At 42.6% G+C, this 18,305-nt stretch overlaps 1 protein-coding gene across 1 annotated transcript in view; it reads right to left on the bottom strand.

The window, feature by feature from the left end:
• Positions 1-15,695, bottom strand: part of LOC117959138 (synaptic vesicle glycoprotein 2C-like) — a 28,909-nt gene extending 13,214 nt beyond the window's left edge. Inside the window, exons 1-3 of the mRNA XM_034896103.1 lie at positions 14,787-15,695; positions 4,820-5,000; positions 2,154-2,305 (exon numbers count right to left, since the gene is read on the bottom strand). Of these exons, the coding sequence (XP_034751994.1) occupies positions 2,154-2,305; positions 4,820-5,000; positions 14,787-15,393 (940 nt within the window). The 5' untranslated portion in view covers positions 15,394-15,695. The remainder of the gene's footprint in view (positions 1-2,153; positions 2,306-4,819; positions 5,001-14,786) is intronic.
• Between the last annotated feature and the right edge of the window lie 2,610 nt (positions 15,696-18,305).

Here is an 18,305-nt window from a genome sequence, read left to right on the forward strand (position 1 = left end):
ACAACATAATCAAACCTTTTTATAAATTTGTTTTGATTTCTGAAGATCTCTTTAGAGGAAGCCGACTCAGAGTCTACGACTCAGAGTCTATGACTCTGTAATGCCTCAGGTCAATGAAGTGACTTGAACAAGTTATCTAGAATACTGTCACAAGACGTCTGTTGTAGACTCAGTCATAGACCCGAGGCGTTTTTATGTTGTCTCGGGTTTAGTTTGGACCTGCTTGTATTTGGACCCAGACTTGTCTCGGACTCGGCCATTGGACTCGTCAAAGACATCATTGTTGGTCTTGACCGAATCCAGCATTGAATGCTTTTTTTTTCCTAAAGCAACTTCCTCCCTCAAAACTAAACCACTGACGAAGCATACTCGTTCAGATAACATGTACTGGTTCAATAAAAAAATCCTAGAACTGGCCTGGCATAAAGTTCTTAAAAAGGGTTCTTTTTTTGGTCTCGGTCTTGACTGTCTCTCATTTGGTCTTGGCCTTGAATTGGACTCAAATCTCTTTGGACTCGGTCTTGACTCGGTGTCGATTAGTCCTGGTCTTGGACTTGACAAAGGTGGACTTGACTACAGCCCTGAGTGTGTGATGGCCATGGTCTAGAGCAAACTTCATTATCTTTGATCAACACAGCCCTGAAAACGGCAAACAAAGAAACCCTTCCTGCTCTGTCATCGTTTCCTTTGATACTTTTCAGTCCCTTCCGCTTTGTTTTCTCTCGCCGCCTCCCTCCAGCCTTCTGCTGTATCCCTTCACCTTTCGATTAGCTCCGACACAGGCCACATAAATCAAGCACGCTCTCCACCTCTCCTTCCCGCTTGTCCTAATCTCTTTCTCTGCTCCTCTTTCGTCGCCCGTGCCCCTCCCTACTCACCAGATTGATTTCATGTTGCTCGTTTTGTTCTTATCCTCTGACACACACCTCCCTCCTCTCTTATCCTCCAGCTCTCCCTCGCTCTGCGTTCTGAGATTTGTTACATCAGCTAACCTTTCTATTATTTCCTCCTCGTACATTTAGTTTTACCTCCAACACTCCCTGAAATGAACACAACAAAACTACTTCTGGCTGAACCTTCCTCTTCGGTGTTAGGCTGCCACACCCCTGTTTGTCTTCCATTGTGAGGAGATTTTAAAAGCCATCATGCGGCTGTTTACTGTGTAGGCTGAAATATGCTGTGTCACTTTTTTTCTGCTGCTGCGATTGTCAGAGCCTCCACCTACACTGCCACCTGCTTTGTGTTTGTGTTTGTGCACACACCCCGGAGGGCCTTTCTAAATTAAGCCCCATCAATCGAGAATGCAACCTGCGTGTTATCCATTGTGTTGCGATGTACTATATGCATCACACCGACAGGGAGCATCATCAACAGGGGAAACATACTGTCAACTCAAACTTTATTACCATCTCTATATTTGGGGTAATGTTTAAACTAGTGATGCAAGTGATGCCTGACAGTGGGAGACCTCTGCAATGAGGAACCTGGGTCGCGGGAGCTCAAAGTAGATGTACAGTACACAGAGTAATTTTGCTTCAGACAGAAAACATTCTTAACCCCTTTCCTGCAAGGCAGTTGGGGGGGGGGGGGGTTCAGTGCCTTGCTCAGGGTGGAGGTGGTGGTGCCTAGCTCCTCCTGGGCCCTACAGTACCCAAGAGGAACTAGGCACCACATAGTACATATAAGAACATAAGGATATATATAAAAACTGTAAAAAGATTGACCGTACAAACATGTCCAAAATGCAAAAACAGTGCAAGAAGAAGTCTGAATGGAGCGGTTTGATTAGGTAAGTGTATGACTGTTTAGTGTTCTGATGGCAGTGGGGATGGAGGTTTTTTATGTAAGTTTTTCCCGTTTTTGTATTGTGGACCTGATGGCAGTAACTGAAAGGACTGATGAAGGGAACGGGTGGGATCCTGTGCAATTAGATTGGCTTTCCTGAGTACTGACCAAATGTCGAGCTACTGTAAAGTAAATGAAAAGACTCCAAACTTTAGGAGCATCTGATTAGATAAGAAGAATATCACAGTTATAGCCAACGGATAAAAAAGAAAAAAGAAATAGTCACTAATGACCCAAAGGTGCTGTTTGGCCCTCACATCAGCGTGGCGTTATAATGACTGTTGGATGAGGTGGGGGGTGTCACTCACCATAGTGCGGGATGATGGCCCAGGCCATGGCTGAGGCGTAAATCCCTCCGATCATCCAGAACATGCACAGCCAGCTCAGATGCTCCCCTCTCTTCTCCCGGGCCAACACCTCCGCAAAGTACGAGAATACAATCGGTACTGCACCTCCAATCCTGCAAATATGGTGCGCTGTGATTAGTCATGTGTTTATTATTGTTGTATTTATGTTACAGTAATGTGTGTGATGACAAAAAACGTATGAACATGAAAAACAGATGTATGGTTGCAGAAAATCATTTTAGTTTGTGGTTTTTCATTTGTCACTTTGGAAAATTGAGCACATGAACTGTGAAAGTGAAACTAATCATCACAGACTAATCATCTTGGATTCCAACTTTTTTTGATAATCAAGAAAAACAGCATTTTGACAGCCAGCTTGTCTCGGCTTTCAACTTCATTTTATTTTTGTTGAGAGTAGTTGAGATTGGCACAGTTTGTAAACTCATATCCACAGAAGAAGTCAAATCCTGTCGCAAGAATGATTCCTAATGAAACAAAGTATTTTGGTTTATTTCGAAATCATATCATCGGGTAGCAGCTAGAGTGTCCACTTCAGCATGAAGGCATATTTCTGATGTTTTAAGGTGTGGTTGTATAGAGAGCCAAAGTCCCGCCCCTTCCGTTTCCCTCCATGGGACCTATCACCGAGAAAAAGAATGAACTATTTTCTGGTCCTGATCGACTTGTGCCTTGGATTACACCTTTTTCAAAATAAAAAATTAATTTACGTCAAGAATGAATTTTTTTTTCACATAGTTAAATAAAATGCTACGGGAAAATACGTAAGTAGACTCAGTACAAGTCTAAGTCTGACGTCACCACATTTTAGGCCGATTTATCTTTTGATACTTCTGCCTTTGTCTTGGAAGGAGACGGTAAAGCGTTAATTTTTTAAGGCCGACACAGTTATTAATTTTCCATCCAGTGCCCACGTCGTTTAAATAGCAAACGCACCTGCACCCATGGGCGTGCTGGTCTTACAGGGAGGTGTGTTCAGGTGATTTCTTTGTATGTTGCTATCTTGAGGCAGCGGCAAGGGATAGCGCCATTGACCAACAAAACCTAGTCTAAAAGTCAATATCGCAGCATTTTATTGTCATTTTAACAGCAAATTAAATAAAAATGCGCCTTAGCTCATGCACAGAACGCGCACACTGAGTTTGTTAAACACACACACACACACACACACACACACAGAAGCGCAGCGGCACACAAACATGCTAAAGATTAACAAAAAACCTCTTAAAAACCTCTTATTATGCTTATCAGGTTCATAATTATATGTAGAGGATGTAACAAAATAGGTTTACATGGTTTCATTTTCAAAAAACACCATATTTTTGTTGTACTGCACATTGCTGCAGCTCCTCTTTTCACACTATGCATTGAGCTCTGTAATTTAACTACAGAGTGAGGCATCACACTTCAATTCTATGTGTATCAGGAGTTGCACATGCGTACCTAAGTAAGGACTACTAGCCAATCAGAAGCAGAGTAACACGGGCCCTGACAAGAAAGCTAGTGTGATCCAAAACAAACACGTTTGAGCCGGTAACCATGGCTTCGGCTCAGCTGTACATGTTCTAACCTGCTGATCCCCAAATACAGGCAGAACAACCCAAAGGTTCATCCGTGAAGACAACACCTTTACAAAATGCCAGACGCCATGGAATGTGAGCATTGCCCACTCAAGTAGGTTACAATGATGAACTGCAGTGAGGTTGAGAGAGAGAGAGAAAGAGAGGGATGAACCCTAACCATAACACCAGATACTGACTAGTATTCGGACCCTCCCCAAAGCCCCCCAACACAGCAAAACTGCACATTTTAGAGTGGCCTTTTATTGTGCACTAATCCTGCTGTCTGATCAGCATCTTGACATGCCATTGTGAGTGTGAGGTGGATGGATTCTCTTGCTAAAGGAGAAGTGCTCATTAACAGATTTGTGAACATTGTTTGAGAGAACAATAATAAACAATAAGCTTTTTGTGTGCATAGAAAAAGTCTTAGATCGTTGAGTTCAGCTCATGAAAAATGGGGGGAAAAAAACAAAAGTGTTGCGTTTATGATTGGGTTCAGTGTACATGCACAAAAAAAAGATACAATAACGGAAAGGTAAAAAGCCAAAAAGCAATATATGAGTACTTTAACGTAATCTGAGGCTGATTTTAGACCAATGGTCCAACTAAAGTGCAATGGCTCAATTGATGTCCAATAAATACGCTTGTTTCATATTATTTGGTTTGCTCAGTAAACTGACACTTGATATGGAGGTGACCTTTATAAATCATATATGACTTGTGACGTCAGATCACTGTGATGGGAGGGCGTGTCCTTGATCAGAGCAGAACACTCCGACACTGAAACGCACACATGTTAATTTACCGTATTTGGCCCGTTACTGCAAACGCTTTAGTTTTGCTTTGTTCCACAGACAAACACACTCAGGGGATGAAGATGGGCCAGTGCCAGACTTCTAGAACAACCTCTTGACAAGTGCACTGACTTTGGAGGAACGGAGAGATCAGGCAGGAGAGGGTGAAGCCCTCAGAGAGGTTTTGAGTCTCTTGCAAACACATTGAGGACTTCTAAAAGTGGGAAAAAATATTCAAGAGAATAGAACTCACCCAAAGCCAGACACCATGCGGCAGACGAGGAACATGCTGTAGCCTTGGACAAAGGAGGAGAGGAAGGCGAAGAAGCCATTGACAGACATGGAAATAAGCAGGCACTGTTTACGGCCTAGCTTGTCTGACAGGCCGCCCCAAAAGAAGGCCCCAAACATCATCCCCAGATACACAATGCTACCTGGAAACAGGGAGAGAGACAGAGTGGAACTGTTAAGTGAATAAAACACATATTACACTTTAGGGGAGGGGAGACAGTTTGCACACGCGCATTCCCCCTGACACACATAGTGTAACATTCAACGTAAAACAAATGTCAGACAAAGAAGGATTTTTTTGCGGCACGTACATATAGCAATATTTTAGATTAGCAGGACATTTGACAGTTTGCAGTCCTCTCTGGTTGACAAGTTATCTGATATTGGTTATGATGAAAATTATGACCAATATGATTTATCTTTGAATCGATGTGCTCGAACGATAAATTGGTCTGGATCTACCGTATTAACTTTATGTACTTGTATATAAAACAAGTAGTTGAAAGAAAAGATGCTACAACCCTACGAAGAGATGAAGGAACCTGTCGAGTTAGGTGATAGTATCCGTGAAATAGATCCGTGGGTTTGTCTCCTCAAGCTACGGTAAGTTTTAGCTTTGACTTTCATCTCATCATCAAACTGTTGTTTCAATGCTGATGCTGAGGGTCGTTGTTAAAGTGCCAGTTTTCTGCTAAACATTGACATTTCTACACAATAAAGCTAATGTAGCATGGCTGTAGCAATTTAAGCCATTATATAAAAAGCTACATGTCCATTACACATTAATGAAAGGCATGTTAGATTGGTATTACACCTGGTGGCATTAGTGGTACAGAAGAGCATTAGACACGCACATGCACATAAACACACACATACATATAGCATATAGAGTGGCACACACATACGCACACAGCTGCTAAACATCAGCTGAAGCATTAGGGGCATCAGTACCACTATAGATATTAGAAAGAGATACTAGAACTTGGTTCTGTTACTTCCCAGCCATCGTCAACACACAGAGGTCAGCATCAATAGCAGAGCTGGAATTAATTTGTTGAGCTCAACAACACTGTAGATCTACTCTATTCTCTGTGTTTTTCTGGCCTGAAGGTAGAGTTTTCCATTTTCTAACAGCAAGCATTGCGGAACAACATTTTATGATCCAACCTCAGTGTAAAAGGATTCGGTTACAACAGCTGCTCGATGCACACAGGCAATAACATGCTTCATTTTGCATGGGAGGTGGGTTTGCATTTCATTTGTCTATTGACTGGTATCTCATTTGTTAATTCAATATGTTTTTAGTAACGCTGTCTAGGAAACTAGCACTGCTCACATTATAATGAAGATTTGACTCCCTGAAAGTGACTGTAGGGGAAAAAGAGCAGTAGTTGAACTGGAAGCCAGGCATCAGGAAGTCAGTGTTGTTTCTCTTCCTGTTCCCGGCAACATGCCGCATAAAGGACGGGCTGGTGGAGAAGGGTAGGAGTTGTCAGGCCAGTAAAAAAATCCATTTTACTCTCTACGTGCTAATAAAATGCTAATGCGTTTGGAAGAGGAGATGCGATACCTTGACGAGGCAGCACTAGAACGAACGCAGACAGAGGAAAGGAAGCCTTTTTCTTTTTTTCATCCTGGGTGTTTGTGGTGATGGGACAGATACGCTGAAAGTAGGTCTTATCAAGCTGCGCAGACATGATGCTGAGAGCTAGTGATTCATTACAGGTGACAGCCACAGGATCTATCTATGCAAAGCTGCTGCAGAGAAGGCTCTCCTATAGGCGGCAGGATGTAGAGAGCAAGCTACGCTAGCGCTAGCTTAGAAATATTAATGTGAATATCAAAGCGGCCGCATTCTACACAAGCTGGTGACATCTTTTGATTGGTGTGGAGACACACAAACAAGGCATCTGAACGCATGAACTGGAGTAGATGCTATCTGCTAAAACCTGCTCATTTGTTTTATGGCTCCCCTAGCCCTGGGTTTGCATGTGTGATAAAGGGGGAGGGTGGTGGCACATCTGAGACGCATTGGGAACCTTTCTGTGGTTGGAGTTCAAACTCAGGTCAGATCTTAAAGACGCCACAGGCCTCTAGATTGCAGGGCTATTATGTAAATGAGAGAGGGTCATTTAAAGTAGTCGAGCACAGGGACAACAGCTGTGTTTAACTGGCTAACCCTGTAAAGGTAACACATTACAACTGAATATCTTATTCCCCGTCACCAGAGCTAAAAACACAGGGTTTGATCCTGGCATCTTTATTTAAAAGCTCCAACACGTGCCGTGTCTCCATCAGTGTCTACACAGGATGTGTTCAGTCACAGTACTTTGTTGTCACCCACGTTTTAAAAGCTCTCTGGGCCCACCACACAATCACTGCATTTATGTGTGTAAGACAAAAGAAAGTAGACTTTGTTAAGTTAAGTCTTGGAAATGCATGCCCAGTAAAGCGCAAGTGGAAAGTGAGTCAGGAAACCAACGTTATAAGGATATATCATCTAGGATACATGCATATCTTTAATAAAGGTTGTGTCATTCCATCTGGTATTTGTTGAGATATTTCACAGGATAAGTGAAAACTTTGCTCTACTCTGCTCTTGGCATTAGAGCAGATGACTCAGAGGGTCAAAGTCTGTAGGGTACATCTTCAGGAGACCATGAGTGTCTGCACAAAATGTTTGCATTGACACTGGTCCAGTATCTGGCAGGCTGGATGGTTTGGGTTTCAAGCTCTCTGCTGCAGACTATTTTTTCAGCCAAAAGTAGTTGAAAAGACAGCTGTTATACAGTATGTACTCCAGGTAACAAACACAAATATAGCGACAAACTACACAACCACATTTTCTTTGTATAGAGTGTAGTAATGACGTCCTGAGCAGAGAATGAAGTCACACTACTGCGTGTGTTGACCTCTGTTCTTTGTTTAGCCCGCGCGCCCGTGTATGTTGGTGCATGCGGCCGAGAAAAAACATGGTATTTCAAGTGTTGGGTAATGTCTGGTGAGAGCCGTGTGCAGGCAATCCCAGACCTCGGTTCCTTTCTGTACTACAAGTAAAGCTCCATTTAAATGCTTAATGCAAGCATTACAAATTAAATTCCATTCACAGCCATTGAATTACAGTTGCTGCAGAAATCTCTGGGCAAATAATACCACAACCATCTTTACATACTGTAAGTCTCAAGGTTAGTTTTTTCCTTTAAACACATGTAGTAAAAACACTGGTTTGATGCCTGGACATCCGTAAGAATTCTCAGTAAAGTTGAAGTGAGCCGATCTGGACTGCATTGCCAATCTTTTTCTATTTAAGCAAGAGCTTGCAGCAGACGGTGTCTCTGCTCTTTTTAACAGTACACGGTGCAGCTTCTCACAAGGATTACTTCAGCTAACTCTCAAGTTGTCTCCAGCATGCATGCAGCTGTAGTAATTAGCTCTTATGTGCAAGTGTAATTCTCTCCTGACGCCTCTCGGCTCTGTTTTTTCCTTTTCTTTTCTCCACACCGCCATGCAGCGTCCAGGCATGGATGACAGGAGACAGACAGCAGTCGGGAGAATCCAGCGCTCATTTCCTCAGTGGGGTACATTTAGGGTATTATCTAAAGAGCTTTGGGTTTTTAACAGATGAGGGAATTCCCAGAGGGCCGAGTGTGAGTGACAAGTTGGTTACAGCGGGGAATGGGAGCAGAAAAGGGGGAGGGAATGGGGGAGGGAGAGTGGACCCCCGGGAGAACAACACATTCCTTTGGTTTTAATTACATCCAACACCTGCTGATTTGTTTTTGTAAAAGGTGGACTTCACTCAAAATACTTCTGTCTGAACAACTTAAACACCTGCCCCTGATCCACAGAGCTCCAGCCGCGGTCAATGCAATCCACTTTCATAAAAGGGTTTATTGTTCATGCCAATCAGCAGATCAGGATGGGTCAGTCAGGAATTGTGTTATTGGCCGCAGAATAAAGACTGGAAACAATTCCTCCTTTCGAGACCATTTAGACTCAAACTACACATTTTTGGAGAATTCAATGAAGGGAATGGAAATCGTCTTGTCTCACAGTAGACCGTAAACTGGAGGAGAGCGTGTTTTATTTGTGTTTTAAATGTTATCAAATCAATAGTAGCTGACACAGCTAGTATTATAAAAACTCTTTAAAGTGGAAGGTCGTTTTAAAGCTTTAGGGGGGAACTTTTCTGTTACATTCAAGTCGTTGCCAAATGAGTTGCTTCAACGTTAGGTACAACTATCCGCTCCACACAACTCTCTCTATATTTCTCAGTATGGCTATGTTCACAAGATTGTGCTGTCGATCGACTTTTGCGCACAGAAGTTTGAGAGAATATATTTAACTCTGCTGAAGAGTCCGTCATGTTTTTTTAACCCTCCTTGGCTGTGGTAACTGCGTTGGGGAGGGGTGGGATTATGGTGCGTGATCACTGAAGGCTTGTATCACGTGGATGTGCCGACACTTTGGTTGTCATTACTTCCTCATGGGGCAGACAGAATATACGCGCTGTAGCTTTCAGAAGAAAAATCCAATCTTCTATGATAAAGAGTCTGTGTTGCTGTGTTACTACATCATCTGGGTCACAAAACAATGATATGGAACAAAAGATGGATCCTGGAATCCAGCCAAACTTTAATTTGTTTTATAAAAGAACAAATAATATATATATATATATTTTTAATTTGACTGAAAGAGCAAATTATATATTATTCCTGAGACTATTAATTGAACAGCAACATTTGGAATTGTTACATCTCTAGTGTATTGAATGGAGTACTCTAACGGAATCTGTATCACTTTAAGGGTACTGGTAAAGTCATTTTTTAAACTCAACGCAGCACAAAACCCGCCCAGGTTGTAATATTCGAGTTGCTTTCATGGTGCGTTAATGCAACAACCTTTCCATTTAAGCAATTTCTCAACATGACCCGAACGTGGTATCAGACTTCAGTTATTCATAGGTCATCTTGTGTATATGATGTAATGCACACGTGTCAAACTCAAGGCCAGCGGGCCAAATTCCGCGTATCAAAAATCCTTCTCGGCGCTTTCTTCTATGATGGCTAAAAACATTTTTGCTTCCTTTTTTTAATGACTTTATGTTGACCAAACTGAGTAGCAAGACTATATGAGACATGCAATAATACAGTCAAAGATGTTTAACTTTTTGGGGTAAAAGGTGCTCTAAGCGATGTCACGCAGGTTTTAGGCTACAACATTTGTTGTCACATACAGCAAATATCTCCTCACGATCCGTGAGCTGCCTGACCCCAAAACCCAATAAACCCTACATGTCTGGCCCCTGATGTGATTCTCATTTTCCAGTGTGGCCCTTGGTGATGTTGAGTTTGACACCCTGATGTAATGTGTTAGAGTGGTTCTTGTGTTTCAGTGAAGCAACCTGAGTCTGCCATGCCCTGTTCAAAACAATGGTTAGAAAATTAATCAAAAAGTAATTATTATCAAAATGTACAGTGATGAGTTCCATTACGTTGATGAAGTTATTCAAATAGTTTCATAACTTAGCTTTAGAACAGGGGTAGCTAATCTTTTAACATGTTAGATTTTAAAAGTAACCTTTCAAACGCTCACCATACTGACAGACGGTACAGGATTAACTCTGCTACAAGAAACAACTCAATCCCGTTTTACAGTAAATCCATAGCGAGTCGTTCCTGTGCCCGGACACTGAATGAATACTGTAGATCCTCGGGTGGTGCTTTGTTGGGAAGAGAGACACACAGGGGTCAGGGAGTGAAAATTAGTTGACCTCAGACTCCAACAGAGTGTGTTTCTTAAAAATTCCCTAGTCGATTGTGTTTTGTGTTTGGACATGTAAAGGGACTGAAACACACAAAGCTCCTTACTCCTCAAAGTCTTCCCTCTGTGCAGCACAGCTTCATCCTTTCAAAACGCTAACTGTGGTGCAGGAAAACACCAGCAGACAAATGAAAAGCTATATGTGGGGGACGGTATAAGAGATGGGAGGGCATTGATAGGAAGTACATGAAAGCAGCGCTCTCCCTCTCTTTCTCTGGGGAGGTACGTGAGCCAGTCTACCATGGCTAAACTGCAGTGAAGCACAATGCTGCAGAGATCAACTCAAGCCCATATCTTCAGATCGCAGACACGGCTATGAGACGGAGAGAGTGTAAGAGAGGGATTACAGCAGGAGGGTAAGAGACGAGAGCAGGGAGAGAGAAAAACCTGGAACATCCCACATCTAGAGAGCATCACACCTTTTGTATTATATCAAAAGGAAAAGCCTTTTTCAGCAAAAGGCATCATATTTGGAGTAGGTTATAGGAAAAAAAAACTACCGATGCGTGCTAATGAAGGAATGAATGAGTTAATTGGAAGGGGGGACATGGAGAAAAACGATGAACAGTAAAAATATAAATGTTGCAGCATTTTAGTTTTTTTGTATAAAGGTTGAGAAGGGAACTCTGGAAGATATTTGTCCTTGTTTTTTAGTTTTTTTTGAGACACTTTATGTCAAAGACCTCCTAAATTAACCAGTGAATCGTGGTAGTAATCGGTAACATGCTGCTTAAAAAAACGGTGAGTAGTTACCAAAAATATAGTAACACTGGATTTAAATAGTTGTTTAATATGGTCATTAAAAAGAAAAGAAAAAAACTACCAAGTCTAATACTGGTGTTTATTAGAGATGTTCAGGGTGGCATTTGGAATATTAGATGAATCTATAAAAACTGTGCCTGTTTTTAAAAAGGTACATTTTTTTTCTCCTGTTTTGTTCCCGCTTTTTTTGTAAATGATGTCTGTTGCATTATTAAATATCCTCTCATATCCCCCCCCCCCCCACCCCTCACACTCCTTTCAAAAACTCCCCGGCCGTCGTCCTGACGTAACACTCCACTTGCACACTGCTGAAAAACAACTTTCTGCCAAATCAATATCTATTTCTGTCGAAGTTGTTGATGCAACACACAGAAGAGCCATCACTGCTGCTGCAGCTGGTTGTGTTCCTGTGCACATGTACTGCACTGCAATTATTTGCAGTAAGGAACCATTTAATGTGAATCAGTTCTAATTGTAATTTAAGCTTAATGCTCAAGCATTAGATCATACCGTGTAATTTGATCTGAAGATTGGGCTGTAACCAGATTTTCCTGTGCTGGATGATATCTGTATCATTTTCTCTATTTTATTATTCCTCCCATGATTCTTTTACCAGCCAGAGAGAAACTGTGCTAAAAACACCAATCAATTTAATTTACCACTACATACTTTGTAAGGTTTATTCCTTACAAGTGAACATATACACATCTTTTATTTACGTAGTGTGTGTGTGTGTGAGAGAGAGAGAGTAAGTTGGTAAAATGACTCATTCTTCCTCTCCTCTCAGTCCTGTCTCCCACTGAGAGATGAGTCACAACAAGGGTGAAATCTGGGTGAACAATAAACTATTCTTCTCCAAAAAAAACAAGGTAGATATTCTCTTTTGGCTTACAAAACTTTACAATCATACTGTGAAAACACAAAAACAAATATGTTTTATTTAGATTTTTCTATAGGAAAAGATAATTCCCTAATGCCTTGACATAACAAGCATGGGCACAAAAATAGATACAGGAAACTGCCCGGTGCTGTGCAGACATACTTCTGATATATCTGAGGCAAGTAATGGAGCCAAATCGCATACAGACACATTATGGCACAACTTTTCCCGAGTGTGGGAGCTCTACAGTATAACACACCTCCTACTCATACCCAAATACCTGGTGCCATGACAACTCACTGGCAAGCTCCTAAAGCAACGAGATTAGAGTTGCAAATGTCACCCACCACTACTCTCAATGCGCAGCCCTGCAAGCCATAAACAGCACACATCATTAGCAGGTTGCTAGCAGGAAAACTGATTTTTATCAATGTTCAGATATTCCTACCGATCTTTAACTTCATGTAATTTACTTTCATCCGACTAGCAGAGTCCATCTCCATGCCCGCAAAGTAAGAGGCATCTTTCACTGTAAATGTGAGGCTTTCAGGTCAGATGCGCCTGAACACTTAACATTAAATATGTATGACTAAATAAGCAACAATCCGAGATTCTTAAGAGTTTTTATTGTGCTAATATGCTTCATCGGGAGCTGAAGGGTGTGGTTTGATCAGAATGTATTGACACAGCAAACAGCCCCACAGCTGTTCTAGTTAGCTTCATCTGCACATTATTTAAGACCGACGTAGTTGTTAATTTCCCATTCTGCGCCCATGTTGTTTAAATAGCAAATGTACCTGCACCCATCTTTGCGCCCATGGGCGTGTTTGTCTGACAGGGAGATGTGTTCAGGTGAATTCTTGGCATATTGCTATCTTGCAGCAGCAGAAACTGCCATAGACCAACATAACCTGGTCTAAAGTCAGTAACGCAGCATTTCATTGTTTTTACAGAGCATTTTTGCCTAGGCTTATGCACAGTGTGTGCACACTATGCTTGTTACACACACAGGGAAGTGCAGCAGCACACACACGCAAACTATTAAAAATAAGAATACTACGGTGCAAATCCACCATCATAATAGCAATGCACCAAGGTAAAAATGAGCCTGGCTTTTAAAGGGAATGGTAGATGGTTTATTGCATGTTACAACTAAAAGACACAGGGCGCAATGTGTAAATCAGCTTAACATGCTAAACTAAGGTGGTGAACCCTAACCTGCTTAACATCACAATGTTGTTATTGTGAGAATTTTAGCATGCAGATTTATCTTAAAGCATCATGCATTGTCTCACAGAAAGGCTAGCAGGACTGTAGGCTCTTCATCTTGTTAATTCAAATGGTGCTCAAACTGATTGGTGCAGAGAAATATGATACCACCTTTTTTCAACTGAGCTTCTCCCCACCCCAAACCAGTGAGAAAAACAAGGACGAAAGCACAAACAGAAATTTCTCATGTGGGATAACCGAAAAAAACTTTTCTCAGACCATGGCACTCATATTAACAAGCTGTTTGAGCTTTTAAAGAGTATAAAGATTAAGAAGAACGTTGGTTGATTCCTCCCAGCATCGGTGATGGGTGTGGTCTATTTCCTCAACGTTTCACTGCCGGGATAGCGCGGTTGCTGCCGGAAATTCCACCCAATGTCCCTCATTTGGCCGGATGTCCGTTACATTCCGCTTTCTTTGTGTTGGCGTTGTAAACTCCGGTGAATTTCTGAGGACTATGGTTACCTGCTCCTCAGACATCTGCAGGGTAAATCCAGACAGCTAGCTAGACTATCTGTCCAATCTGAGTTTTCTGTTGCACAACAAACAACTTTTAAACTTAAACGTCACACCAAAACAAGTTCCTTGCAGAAGCTATTTTGCAGAAGCACCATTGCTCCATCCGCTGCTTACCACCAATAAACCAAAGCTCATTTTTGTGCCATCCCAGAATGCTGTTTGGACTAGCCAAAACCTCCTCTGCAGTGCTGTGGAGGAAGGTCTGGCAATGCTAAACACTACAAGTGGTGACACTATAAACCGTTGGAACAGTGATGTCATGGTGCACTGGCACACCCTGGAGTATACTTCTACATCACTAGTCTAGCCAACTAGTGATGGCCAAATGAAGCTTTGTGAACCAGTGTCTTTACTTTCTGATCCCACTAGATGGCGTTCTCTGTTCAAAGGGTTGAGAATACACAGAATCGCAATGCCTTAGGCCTTTCTCTTAAAACCAAGAGCGCCATCTAGTAGGCTCAGAAAATAAAGACAGTGGTTCCCGAAGCTTCATTTGACCATCCCTAACTGCAGCCTAGATAGAGAAGAATCAAGATTTTAAAAAGGTGTTAAATTGCTCTTCAGGCTGTAATTTCCTGTCTAATGTCTGAGGGGGTCACTACCAACAGGTGAAGCATGTATTGTATCTGTGTACAAATTTAAACAACTCAGAAAAGTGGGGAATGCAAATGCTTACCAAGCCACCCGGCACCAGAGTTGGGGACACACATGTCTGTCTCGGCGCTGGGTAGGACGAAGCCCACTACGAACACCTCCACGCCGTCTGACATGAGCGCCAGCCCGAGTACGAAGAACAGCTGCCACTGGAATCTCCCGTGGCCACACTCTTGCATGATCAGCTCGTACTGCTGGGCGAGCTCCTCCTCGTCGGCCAGTCTCTCGTTTTCCAGCTCCTTGCGGCTCTTTAGGCTGTCAGAAACCGGCTGGCCCAGAGCCACCTGCCCGTCCCGCTGCTTCCCATCGCTGTGGGCAGGAACGCCTTGGTACTCTCCCTCGTAGATCTCGTCCTCGTCGTCGTGGCCCTCCGTGGCGTCACTGGAGGCCTCGTCCTCGTCGTTGCCTGCGTTGTCGGCGTAGTGACCGTCTTGCTGATCGTAAGCATTGTAGTTGTTTTCTTCTTCGTCCTCGTTCTGGAAGCGGTTATAGCTGCGACGAGTGGAGTATTCATCTGATGCACGATCAACAGCTTTGCTTAAATTTTTGGCAGTTTGCCTCTTGGCTTCTTTAGCAATGTCCTTGGCACCTTTAGCCAAGGAAGTCCTGCCGTTTTGCGTTTCATCCATATTGGCACAAAGAAATTTGGCACTAAAAGTATTTTAGTTCAAATCTATTTAGCCTGAGATTTAGTCCACCAGTTGCTACAAATGTAAGGTGACTACTCTTTCTTTCTTTTTATTCCCAGACAGAGCAGGATTTAAGGCAGTTTATTAGTGCTGAAAAAGACAGTGAGCTGCCAAGAGACTAATGATTAAGTGACGATGTCTAATTCCTTTGAATATGAGAAGCCAGACACTGCTGAAATGGAGAAAGTTGATCTCAAATTGAAAAGATCCTTGGCTCTGTCAGAGTTCAGCAGAAGAGACCACCAGTCTGTGGGGACAGAAAGAGAAAAGCAAGTTTAGCATGATTAAAAGCTGTCTGTCACAAATACTTGACTGCAGTATTTCTTCAAAAGAACTTCAAAAGAGCATTTTACACTGAGACAGCCAAACTAAAGCTGATGCAAAGTGCAATCCACTAACAAAGCAGAATGCATTAGTAAGAAGAGAATACGGAATTAGAAGGATCCATAGGTATACAATGTTATTTTAATTGCATTTTGAAAAGAAAAGTTTGTTGTAAATGAAAACCACAACTGTTTGCATCATAACCGACAAAAGGTGACTTCCCGATTCCTGCTCAGTTTTGATGCAAACCCATCGACAAAAACAAGTGCAGATAAAACTACAGACAGCTGAGTGAATTGATAACAAAAGCAGTGTCTTTTGTGTCTGTGGCTCATCTCTCACCCATACAGAACATTCAAACAAGTTGTGACAGCAGGAAGCTCGCAGCATCATCAGCAACCCTCACCAAAGGCATGTGTTCCTGGTCCTTAATTCACAAACAGTTTTTACAATCAGACCCTATTCTGAACAAGATTCCCACAAACCTTCCGTTATACAAAAGTCCACAGTATTTCATTAATGGTTTTCTATTTGAACTTTCAATTAGAGATTAAAAAAAATTCTAAAAGGAAGAGTGTGGGAAATTCTTAGAAGACTTCAATAACTTTATCACTTATATCCTTTGCTGATCAGCTGTTTTGTGGCGCCACTTTTAGTTAAACCAATCAGTATCGGCCATGGGACATCCCTGTTCCTCTCCTCTGCGGCTGTCAGTTGTCATTTAAGGAAGAGTGCGGCCCTCCTCTTCCTCTTCTTCTTCTTCTTCCTCCGGGCATCTTGGCTCACGGCACCCTGGGTTTTCTTCCGGCTGTCCGATCCGTCGGTTCCTTTGTTCCCGTCTTCATGCTCCTTCACCTCACCACCAGTGTTTAGACTCCATCGGAGCATATGTCTGCCGTTCCCTGACCCTTGAAAACATATTTTATACAATGGAGTCTAAACTCCAAAGACTTTGCACATTTCATATTGTTCACGTATTGTATTGCATATCTTCAACAAAGTTTCTCCTAATTGATATTTGCTTATTGGCAACTTGCAAAGAGTCAGATAAAAGAATTGCTACTCTCATGTGTGTGTTAAAGCTGCTCTAATCAATATTTGTATACAACCAGTGGTTCACAAAACTCTTTGTGAAAGGGGTCGCTCGCAATTATTGCAATTCCCGTCAGCTCCGATGCAGCTTTGGAGCAACACAGAGAGGCTTGTATTCTATGTGGTATGATACCAGGATTTGTTTTATATTCAGTGCACATTTGTGTTGAGTCCAAGAACTGAATTAAGTTGATTTAGATAAAAATCATTCACATCCAACATCTTTTATTAATTTGTATTACGCATTCAGAAATGTTATATTCTTGGAAATGTGGCTTTTGAGATCATGTTTTCTGTCAGAGCTTATTAATGTCTGTGTTTCTAAGCTGGGACTAAACGTCTGTGTGACCGACTCCCCTTAGGGCTCCCTCCACTGTGGCACGGCCTCACAGAAGACCTGTCAACACATCAGGACGGAAACGTCTGTCTGCCACACTGCAGCCGGCGGCCACCAGGCCAAACGACTGCTGCAGGAGAAACACCAGCAAGCTTTGGACGCTCATATTACACTCCAAAGCCCTCCAGCAACACTGTTGTTGACTGGGCAATTCCAGAGTACAGACAGATACACCGCACATGCAACAGAGATGTGAAGCAGCATTTTCATGGCCATTTGACTGGAAAACACTGATCTAATACACTCTACATCTTCTGTTATTTAAGTGATAGTTTGGACATTTGATGATGAAGGCGGTGACATTCATCCTGCAAGGGAAATTAACTGTTGCATTCTCTGTTGGAACAGTTGCAGTTACACACACATGGCCCGAAATACACACACATGCACAAACAGGACCTATATTAGCCCAAATGGAGAGAGGTCAGAGAGAGGGGGCTACACATGGATGAGCACCCCGAGCAGTTGGGGGTTTGGGGTCTTGCTCAAGGGCACTTTGGCAGTGCATCTCTCCACAAACCTGTCCACACTCCTTACTTGAACCGGCCATAGTCGGTGTAAAAATGGATACCACACTTCAGCTTCATCAACTTTCTGTCTTTTCAAATCTCTCAGCCGTCCCCTGAAAACTTTGTTTGAAAGTATAGCTTTAAAACCAGCTTGGTCGGGTTATATAAGGTGCGCTTGGTGAGGTGTTGTAAGGCTGAAACTCCATGTAGGGAGGTTGGTCAGGGTTGGTGGATGGGTCAACCACAGGACTTTCACCCAGGAAAGCGGGGTTTGTGTCTTGTGTTTGTACTCAACCGTCCCGTTATTATTGCCGCGTGTCACGGAACTGTAAGCCCACCCAGGACCTTTTCCTAAACCCAAATGTCTCGTTCCGTTGTGTCACGGAACCGTAAGCCCACAACCAAGGGCATGTTATATGACGGTAAAGGAGACCCGACCAAGGGCATGTTATATGACGGTATGTGCAATGTGAGGGGGAGGATGTGCAGTGGGTACTCTTCCTTGTGTGTGTGTGTGTGTGTGTGTGTGT

This window comes from Etheostoma cragini, chromosome 16 (assembly GCF_013103735.1).
Source record: "Etheostoma cragini isolate CJK2018 chromosome 16, CSU_Ecrag_1.0, whole genome shotgun sequence".
In the NCBI taxonomy this organism is placed as follows: domain Eukaryota; kingdom Metazoa; phylum Chordata; class Actinopteri; order Perciformes; family Percidae; genus Etheostoma; species Etheostoma cragini.